This window comes from Pectinophora gossypiella, chromosome 11, assembly GCF_024362695.1.
Source record: "Pectinophora gossypiella chromosome 11, ilPecGoss1.1, whole genome shotgun sequence".
Lineage (NCBI taxonomy): Eukaryota > Metazoa > Arthropoda > Insecta > Lepidoptera > Gelechiidae > Pectinophora > Pectinophora gossypiella.
The window spans coordinates 75,209-86,067 of NC_065414.1; the positions used below are offsets into that span (position 1 = coordinate 75,209).

General features: G+C 38.1%; 1 protein-coding gene and 1 long non-coding RNA gene across 3 annotated transcripts; one reads left to right on the forward strand and one right to left on the reverse strand.

The window, feature by feature from the left end:
* Positions 1-270: 270 nt before the first annotated feature.
* LOC126370768 (uncharacterized) lies at positions 271-3,921 on the reverse strand. The gene is made up of 3 exons (XR_007566913.1): positions 3,778-3,921; positions 1,168-2,529; positions 271-762 (listed from the first exon to the last, which is right to left on the reverse strand). It is a non-coding gene; the product is annotated as an uncharacterized LOC126370768 (long non-coding RNA).
* Positions 3,922-7,756: 3,835 nt separating this feature from the next.
* LOC126370712 (mucin-2-like) lies at positions 7,757-9,772 on the forward strand. Of its 2 annotated transcripts, XM_050015735.1 has the most exons (4): positions 7,757-8,450; positions 8,532-8,733; positions 9,006-9,584; positions 9,689-9,772. In XM_050015735.1, exons 1-4 carry the CDS (start codon positions 8,268-8,270, stop codon positions 9,706-9,708), a joined length of 984 nt encoding a protein of 327 aa, XP_049871692.1. In that variant the 5' UTR covers positions 7,757-8,267; the 3' UTR covers positions 9,709-9,772. The 2 variants fall into 2 exon arrangements, with proteins under 2 accessions (XP_049871692.1, XP_049871691.1); XM_050015734.1 differs by having other exon boundaries at positions 9,006-9,716.
* Positions 9,773-10,859: the final 1,087 nt, after the last annotated feature.

Here is a 10,859-nt window from a genome sequence, read left to right on the forward strand (position 1 = left end):
TGCCAAGATGCATTCATTCTTCCAATGATAAAGTTCTTCTTCGGGATAACTAACATGCTGTGCAATGGTTGGTACAACATTGGCGTACAGTACGACTTCTTCTTTAGTTCTGGTAAGTATATTTAATTTCACTAATGGACTATCATATTCCAATGGTTGATCAGTTCCGAAGGTGAAGACGGAAAGATGTTCTTCTATTACAGCTAAATTCAATTCAGTAGCAATCCTTCAACAGCTCTCTTTGCATCTCCAGATAATGAAGCCTTCAAGTACAATAATTTGTCCACGTCTGGTAAGTGTCTACTATCAATATTTGATGTGAAATGGTCCCAGAACTGTTGCCATTGCAACACATCACCACTAAACTCAGGTAAGTTCAATTTTGGTAATTCACTATAAGTAGCTTTATTTGACCGTTCACTTCGGTCTACACGCAAATCTTTTAACTTTATGGTCAACTCTATGAGAATTTCCTCGGAATTTAATTGAATAGCACTAAACATTGAGATGTCATCAGCAGATGGTTCGATACTCAACCGAAAATAATTGTTTAATTCAGTTGAAAAACGAGAATGAAGATTTTCCAATTTCTTGGTAGCAATTTCTGCTTGCTGTTTGTCAATATCACTTATTTCCTTTTGTAAGAATGTTTCGCACTGTTTCGTCACAATCTCGATATGATTTATTATATCTTGGAGTCTAGAAATTAGCAATGACTCCATCATTCGTAAGTAGACCGGTATATGCCAACAAGATTCTTAGCTGAAAATATTTACGCACAGTAAGTATTCAAACGTCAAACATTTAGATCTTCTCTAATCGTAATCAGGTAAGTATTCTATTATTGCTCTTTACGACACGTACATTCATAAACTTATTATTCTTTTTAGCTAGAAAATTCAAAATATAATGGCGTCGGTCCATAACAGAGAAAACTCGACAAAAATAATTATCGTAAGTACGTATGTATGTACCGACCATATTCCATCATAAAACAAGCTCATTACTTGCGTTTACAATGTAAAACAACTTCAATATCACTCATGAAAACTGGTTATACGATATTTAGATACACAAACTTACTGCATCAGCCATGATTACAATCTCACAGTTTATCTTACGAAAATCTCGAAATATAACGATATCTCAACAAATTCTTTTACTCACCAAGTAAATCCAATCACAAACTATGAAACTATTCACTATTTAACTCTTATCACAAGGTATTTTATTTAAAATAAGAACTTTTCAATCTCTCTATGTCAAACTTTTCTGAAGAAAACGAGCAAAGTAATGTTGCCAACATCACGTTGAAATATTCCTCTCTCGTGAATATACCTTAAAAAATATTATGTTGATTTCTTAACTCTCCATTAATAGCGTATACCATTAAATAATACACACAATTTTTTCTTCTTATTTATACGTAATTCAATTTACAACAACCAAGAATTTCATACAAAATTATGAACTTCAACTTAATATTATTTACCCACTCGTAAATATTTTACCCACAATCGGGATCATTTTATTAAACAGCAACACTGAGGTTCTTTCTCTCTCGTTCTCGCGAAACAGAAATAGTATTTCCGGTGTAGTTTGTTTACACACCAATAATCATAAATTCACGTCATTTGGGAACACAAATAAATGTAAACAACATTATAAATCATAAAATCATTTTCTATAATGAATTTCAACACAAACAAACACAATATCTCGTAAATAAAACATCATTTGATCATAACTTGTTTCGCCGCTTTCTACCACAATGGCGTCGTTTCATTCATCAAATTTTCGTATAATTTTTCTACAACAGAACTCTTTTACGTACCTTTTCTGTCAGACAGCACATATTTAACCAAAATATGAATCTTCGTAATCATTCTAGAATGTCATCGTGTCTAGAATTATGGTTTCACCTCAGATTTCTTTTTATTTTCGTTCGTAATAACCACGAATATAGACCAGTGCCGCCATCTAGTGCCCTTTTACAGTATTACTGTCAGATGACCAATTTTGAACATTTATTCATTTTCATCATAAAACTTGTCTTATATGCCTTTACAACTCTTGTCATGTATATTATTTTCTACTCATTTTATTTAGGTAGCTTACAGCCTCATTTACACATGGATATTCTTATTTATAACCAAGCAAATGCCAATTATAATGCTATCACATATGAATTGTAAACATCATCATAACAGAATAAATAAAGGAGAAGGAAAGCCACATTTACCACTCTTAGATCTGACTGACATTAATATCCCAGCATCTCCATGTCGCGACGACTCTTTTACACTTGTGTATATCTATCTATAATTATGTATATAATCAAAGAATTATGAATCTATTGTAGGGATGTGAATGCACACATACTAGACTGACGTCGCGAATACCAGTCAGTATGTGTAGATAGGATGTAACTCTTACTCACTCATAGGTTCCTATGTCAGTGATCAGATCCTCAATATGGCTTTCCTTACACCTTTCCTTTCACCTCATGGATACGGATTACTTCTCCATCTGTAAGTTTAAGAAACATAAATGAACTACTGATTGGTGATACAACTACCACCTACTTGGTGACACATCACCCTGCAGAATGTAAGCTTATCTCTCTTAATAACACTGGCTGAACACCAGCGTATGTGATCTTATTCATTACTCTCAGGTTTTACTTTATGACAGTTAATTGGCCTTTTATACATGACCCTTTCATTGGTGTGCTTATCAGCACTTAGGTAACTAAGTAAGACTTATTCATTAGTGTGCATGCCAGCACTTGGGTGGCCAAGAAAGGCCCTATTCATCAGTGTGCCCGCCAGCACTTAGGTGATCAAGGAAGATCTCTTCAACAGTGTGCACGCCAGCACTTAGGTGGTCAAGGAAGACCTCTTCAACGGTGTGCACGCCAGCACTTACGTGGCCAATAAAGCCTCTACAACAGTGTGCACGCCAGCACTTAGGTGGTCAAGGAAGACCTATTCAACGGTGTGCCCGCCAGCACTTAGGTGGTCAAGGAAGACCTATTCAACGGTGTGCCCGCCAGCACTTAGGTGGTCAAGGAAGACCTCTTCAACGTTGTGCACGCCAGCACTTACGTGGCCAAGAAAGCCTCTCATAACATTGTGCACGCCAGCACTTACGTGGCCAAGAAAGCCTCTCATAACATTGTGCACGCCAGCACTTACATGGCCAAGAAAGCCTCTCATAACAGTGTGCACGCCAGCACTTACATGGCCAAGAAAGCCTCTCATAACAGTGTGCACGCCAGCACTTACGTGGCCAAGAAAGCCTCTCATAACATTGTGCACGCCAGCACTTACGTGGCCAAGAAGGCCTCTACATTGGTGCACCATACTCTTAGATGCAACCTGGCCAAGAAATACTTCTTCGATTGCGGGCTACTCATTTGGACAACGGTAGCCAAGGAAGGCTTCTACAATTGCAAGCTATGCATACAGACAACGTCTCTAATTGTGGGCATTAACTTATTGATGCCCCTAAAGTGTACTCATCTATCTTCAAAAGTCGCATTGCCGGCCGGCCATTTTAAACACAAGTTATCAAACAGAATTTGGCATCATCGTTAGTAAAATTATAGTCAGAATAATAAAAGGGAGTTATATCACCACTACGTAGCTTTGGTAACAGCATCAGCGGGACTTTCTGCACTTTTTCACTCATATAAAAGTTAAACTCACTTTAACTACTTTCTTAGAAAACTAGCTTGTCAAGACAAGATTTAAGACATAGACAAGATTCACTTACTGATAGAAAAATTAGCGGGCTTCCGTTTCGGTGTTGCTACTTGTGACATTCCATATTTAGAATCGTGACTCATCGTCACGACACTCCCGACGAACGAAGAATTTGAGGGACATCGTGACGGCGTCAACCAGCCTTCGTCACGACAGCCTCCAAAGTAGTGGTTTCTGTGAGACACGGGGAAATTGAATAGTTTTTAAATCTTTATTATTTTATATTTTTAAATACACATCCGCTTCACAAACGTGCAGCGAAAATTCCTTGCTGTGTTGATTTACGTATCTTTCGGGTAATATATAAAGTTATTACTTTACATCTTGTTTATTTATTCATTATAAGATAGACGCATGTTGATAATGAAACATAATATATCCATTCCGATGACTTCATGAAAAACGGCGGTGCGAGCCAGCATCAAGCGGCCGGCGCGCGACATGACAGCAGCCAGGTGTGTGCCTGTCGTCGGCAGTAATCGAATGGGATTGGTTTCCGCGCGACTAGTGTCGATGCCTCCCCCCTGATTTATCACCCTCCCCCGAGGCTCACACCTCTCCCCGCCAATGTACACATTGGCTTTGTGTTCAACTTAAGACGAAGGTTAAATTTCAAAAGGGACCTTCCTTGTGGTGCCCGATATTGGACTGAGCCTGTACAATCCTCGTAAGTGTAATCGAGTCTCTGGTCGTATACTATAGATACATTTGTAGGTGATTTTTCTATGCGTCTACAATGTATATAGATTGATGATATTGTTACTTCTCTCTCTATATAATTATTTTACACTGTCTATCTTTCGCTGTTTATATATAGAAGTATTTAAAAAACAGATTCAGATTCGTATGTTTAATATTTCTTAGCTGACATATTTTAAGTACAAAATATAATACATGTAGTTTAAATGAGAAGACGCAAGAGTTTATTCCGTTTCCAGGTACGCATCGTTCTCGTGTACACATACAGTAACTTTGTAATCTTGATATGTTTAGGCGCGCAAAAATACTGTGAGTTGACATTTGTTAGGCGTCCGCGTCGGCCCCGTATCGTCACGTGAAACTATTTGGAATAAATAATATGTGTTATTCTTCTATAGTCGTGTGTGAGCGGCGAGGTCGATGACTAAAACGTGTCAAAGCATAACAATTAACGTTCTGAGATTGTTGTGAAATCTTATCATCACGTATAAGTACGTCTAAAGGTCTCCACTCGCATTGTACTCCTTTAGCCACCCACTCGATGCTGTTACTACACAATTATGAACAAACATGTACCTGTAGTACCTGTGTTGCCGGGTGGGACCAGAATACGAGAGCGATAACTTGAAATTGATATAAAATATTCAATTTGCTGTTTTCCAATAAAATATGTTGTCAAGAGGATAAAAATATGATTGTGGAAGCCAACATCGGAGGAACCTAGAAACTATTAAATTATTATAAAAGAAAGTTAATTCTAAAAAATCTATACTTATAATAAATCTGTAGAGAGGTCAATTCTGTACATTAAATATTTTTTTTGATAAGTGGTCGATACTGATGCCAAAAATGCAATCAGTAAAATTTTTGTCTGTCTGTCTGTCTGTCTGTCTGTCTGTCTGTCTGTCTGTCTGTCTGTCTGTATGTATGTTCCTTATAGAAACAAAAACTACTGGACGGATTTTAATGAAACTTGGTACAATTATTCTTCACACTCCTGGACAGGTTATAGTATACTTTTCATCACGCTACAATCAATAGGAGCAGAGTAGTGAAGGGAAATCCTTTTGTATGAAAAATCTAAACCACTCAAGTTAGACGTTTGAAATTTGGCATGCAGGTACCTTAGATACCGTAGAGGTGCACTAAGAAAGGAATTCCCGAAATTCCTACGGGAACGGGAATTAGCGGGAAAATCCTTTTGTATGAAAAATCTAAACCACTCAAGTTAGACGTTTGAAATTTGGCATGCAGGTACCTTAGATACCGTAGAGGTACACTAAGAAAGGAATTCCCGAAATTCCTACGGGAACGGGAATTAGCGGGAAAATCCTTTTGTATGAAAAATCTAAACCACTCAAGTTAGACGTTTGAAATTTGGCATGCAGATACCTTAGGTACCGTAGAGGTGCACTAAGAAAGGAATTCCCAAAATTCCCACGGGAACGGGAATTAGCGGGAAAATCATTTTGTATGAAAAATCTAAACCACTCAAGTTAGACGTTTGAAATTTGTCATTCAGGTATCTTAGGTACCGTAGAGGTGCATTAAGAAAGGAATTCCCGAAATTCCCACGAGAACAGGAATTAACGGGAAAATCCTTTTGTATGAAAAATCTAAACCATTCAAGTTAGATGTTTGAAATTTGGCTCGCAGGTACCTTAGATACCGTAGAGGTGCACTAAGAAAGGAATTCCCGAAATTCCCACGGGAACGGAATTAGCGCGAAAATCCTTTTGTATGAAAAATCTAAACCACTCAAGTTATACGTTTGAAATTTGGCATGCAGGTACCTTAGATACCATAGAGGTACACTAAGAAAGGAATTCCCGAAATTCCCACGGGAACGGGAATTAGCGGGAAAATCCTTTTGTATGAAAAATCTAAACCACTCAAGTTAGACGTTTGAAATTTGGCATGCAGATACCTTAGGTACCATAGAGGTGCACTAAGAAAGGAATTCCCAAAATTCTCACGGGAACGGGAATTACCGGAAAAATCATTTGTATGAAAAATCTAAACTACTCAAGTTAGACGTTTGAAATTTGTCATTCAGGTATCTTAGGTACCGTAGAGGTGCATTAAGAAAGGAATTCCCGAAATTCCCACGAGAACAGGAATTAGCGGGAAAATCCTTTTGTATGAAAAATCTAAACCATTCAAGGTAGATGTTTGAAATTTGTCATGCAGGTACCTTAAATACCGTAGAGGTGTACTAAGAAAGGAATTTCCGAAATTCCCACGGGAACGGGAATTAGCGGGAAAATCCTTTTGTATGAAAAATCTAAACCACTCAAGTTAGACGTTTGAAATTTGGCATGCAGGTACCATAGGTACCGTAGAGGTGCACTAAGAAAGGAATTCCCAAAATTCTCACGGGAACGGGAATTAGCGGGAAAATCCTTTTGTATGAAAAATCTAAACCACTCAGGTTAGACGTTTGAAATTTGGCTCGCAAGTACGTTAGATATCGTAGAGGTGCACTAAGAAAGGAATTCCCGAAATTCCCACGGGAACGGGAATTAGCGGGAAAATCCTTTTGTATGAAAAATCTAAACCACTCAAGTTAGACGTTTGAAATTTGGTATGCAGGTACCTTAGATACCGTAGAGGTGCACTAAGAAAGGAATTCCCGAAATTCCCACGGGAACGGGAATTAGCGGGAAAATCCTTTTGTATGAAAAATCTAAACCACTCAAGTTAGACGTTTGAAATTTGGCATGCAGGTACTTTAGTAAACTTAAAGCTTAGTTGCAACAGGATATTGCAAAATTCCCACGGAAACGGGAATTAGCGGGAAAATCCTTTTGTATGAAAAATCTAAACCATTCAAGGTAGATGTTTGAAATTTGTCATGCAGGTACCTTAAATACCGTAGAGGTGTACTAAGAAAGGAATTTCCGAAATTCCCACGGGAACGGGAATTAGCGGGAAAATCCTTTTGTATGAAAAATCTAAACCACTCAAGTTAGACGTTTGAAATTTGGCATGCAGGTACCATAGGTACCGTAGAGGTGCACTAAGAAAGGAATTCCCAAAATTCTCACGGGAACGGGAATTAGCGGGAAAATCCTTTTGTATGAAAAATCTAAACCACTCAAGTTAGACGTTTGAAATTTGGCTCGCAGGTACGTTAGATATCGTAGAGGTGCACTAAGAAAGGAATTCCCGAAATTCCCACGGGAACGGGAATTAGCGGGAAAATCCTTTTGTATGAAAAATCTAAACCACTCAAGTTAGACGTTTGAAATTTGGTATGCAGGTACCTTAGATACCGTAGAGGTGCACTAAGGCCCGTATTTATAAACCGATCTCAATACCGCTCTCAAGAGCGATATCAACTGAGTCACTCTCAAGATGTAAACAGCGTCTTAAGTGCGACGTTAATTAATAGACGAATATTGAGCGCGTATCACATGATATCGATCTCAAGTTCAGGATCTCAAGTAAACGTCCTAATTGAGTGAACTATAGACCGAACGAATCAACGTTTCGTTCCTGCTTTAAAAAAATATTTCGGTTTAGGGCTTCAAACATATTAAAAATTGTTCAATTCTTTACTAAAATGTTAAAATTATTATAATTCAAACGTAGGTTATTTAAATTAATTATAAAAACGGTCATTTAACGTTTTAAAAATAATTTGTTATGATTTCAAAACGCAATGCGTAGTGAAAACAAAACGCAACAAACATCATTCTCAAAAAAAAAGACGCGTCCTTCGCAACCACTTGTTTTGTTTTTGTATAGTTTAGACTTTAGTTATCAATAATAAACGTAAAGTAATTACTGTCCATAACGATGTCAACAATTAAGAAGCATATTTTTACTCCCCTCGAGAAGAAAACTTTTTTGGATATATTGAAAAGATACTCCTCGGTGATAGAGAATAAGGATACCGATGGCGCTTCATTACGCGCAAAAAATGAAGCTTGGGATATTGTAACCAGAGAATACAACGCAAGCCCTCATGCTACCAATCAGGTAAACAAAGTTATTTAACCTTTGGTGCGCGATTTCCTCTAGCTTTTTGCTAGTTTTTTATAATTGCATCCTTGATTTTAGGTTACAAATAAACAACTTAGGAGATTGTGGATGAACCTCAAGCAGCGGCAAAGGGAAGCACTGACAAAAGAACGTCAACATCGGCTAGCTACTGGAGGAGGGCCTGCAACCAGTGATGCAGTTGTAGACCCAGATGTGTCTGAGGTGGCCCCTGCTCTAATAGTTGGTATCGATGATGCTGTTGACTCTGATACAATTCCAGGTAAGTAATTTTCTTCTAATATAGCATCACGCCTATATCGCCGAAGGGGTAGGCAGAAGTATATAGTAAATACAAAATCACTACTTGCCAGCTATGTTTAAGTCTGAGGGGTGAGCCTATGGCCAATGGTCTAGAGCCAGAGCTGGGATTCAAACCTGGCAGTATGTTGTAAGCCACACATTCTCCAAAAACAGCTATCATCAATTCTATCATTTTTAAATATGTAAATTAGATCTTTTTTATATTTCTCTGTTTAAATTACTTTGTTCCAGTAACTGCTGACCTTGCCGTCCAAGAAGTAAATATGGACTTGCAGCCCGTCTCTTGTCTTCCCTCAACTTCTTCCCAAATACCATCCACCAGTGCATTTTCTTCATCACCATTCCCATGCGCTGTTGTTACACAAGCACCACTTGCCCTTGCCCCAACCCGGACAACATTGACACCACCTCCACCTGGAGTAGGTCCACTACTGTCTCTCACTGCAACCACTCCACCACCAGCTCTCCCTACAACCACTCCACCACCACCTCTCCCTACATCCACTCCACCACCACCACCTCTTACTGCTTCCACTCCACCACCACCTCTTCCTACATCCACTCCACCACCACGTCTTCCTACCCCACCTCCACGTTTTCCTACTCCACCTCTTATTAACCCATCAAATACAGCTACCCAAACTTTTCAAAGGCATAAAAGTTCTATTCTGGATAAGGAATATAAAGACAGACAGAGACGGGCTAATGAGATTCATGAGTTGGAGGTTTTATTGTTAAGAGAAAGAATAAGAGAAGCAAAGGCGAGAGCAGACCTCGCAGAACTTCAACTGCAGCAGCAGTGTTCGTCAGGTACATCAGTATTATCTACTTGCTCATCATACTATTTTAAAAACTAGTATAGCTTTGTTAAGTCCTGGGATAATTAATAACACTTTTCATCTAATTTGTTTCAGATACTGCAACTGATGCCTGAAGAGGGGATGTGGCATAATATAATAAATGGAATATTGTTAATTTATTAAATAAAAGCATATAAGTCAATATATAAAATATGTTTTATTAAATAATTTCAAATACTATTCAATCACAAAGCACTGCTCATAAAGATTATTGGTAATAATTTTCAACAATTGAATTTCTAATTAAAAATCCAGTGCTAGTGCTTGGTATTAAACTATCTGTTTCTTCTTGTTCATCATTCTGATTCTCATCAAAAACCATGACATCATTTAAAATTAATGACAAGTTGTGTAATACCGCACATGATACAATTATATGAGAAACAGTTGACAGTTTGTTACCTAGGCCTCTAGATAAACAGGGAAACCTCCGCTTCCAAATGCCGAATGTTCTTTCCACAACATTTCTGGTTTTTATTTGAGCTCTATTGTACTGTACTGAGGGAGCATCTTCGGGGGCAGGTCTTATAGGTGTGAGAACAAAAGGTAGTGTAGGATACCCATTGTCTCCGACAAGTCTTCCATTTAAAATACCCTGCGTGTATTTTATGTAAACTGATGACATTTGAAATATCCTAGAATCGTGCATGCTGCCTGCCCATCTGGCTACTATGTCTAATATTTCCCTGCGGGGCCCTGCAACAACCTGGACATTAATAGAAAAATCTGATTTCCTATTTCTAAAGACTTCATGGTGCTGGCACCCTGGTGTTGATACAATTGTAACATGGGTACAGTCAATAGCTCCATCGATCCCGGGAAGTCCAGGCCACTGTCCATGTCTACCCATCTCTTTAAACAATTCTCTGTTTCTGTTAGCCTCTGCTCCTCGGGGAAACTTTATGTAGTGTGTATGCAATTGAGCTAGCAACTTTGAAACCTTCGTAATAATATTTGAGGCGGTAGGCTGTGATATGTGCAGTAAGTCTCCACAGACTATCTGAAAAGGCAAGGTTTGTGTAAGTCATTTATGTAAAATTAAATTACTTCCTATTACTAACTTATTCCTGTCCTGGACACAGGCTTTCTTTCATTTACTCGTTCAGAAGGATATGGTGCATTGCTCTACTGTATCCAGACCTCAAGATGTTCAGATACATAGTAATTTCACATTTTTACACTTTTTAAAGACAAAAGTAGAATAATTAGTATTGAATAAATTCTA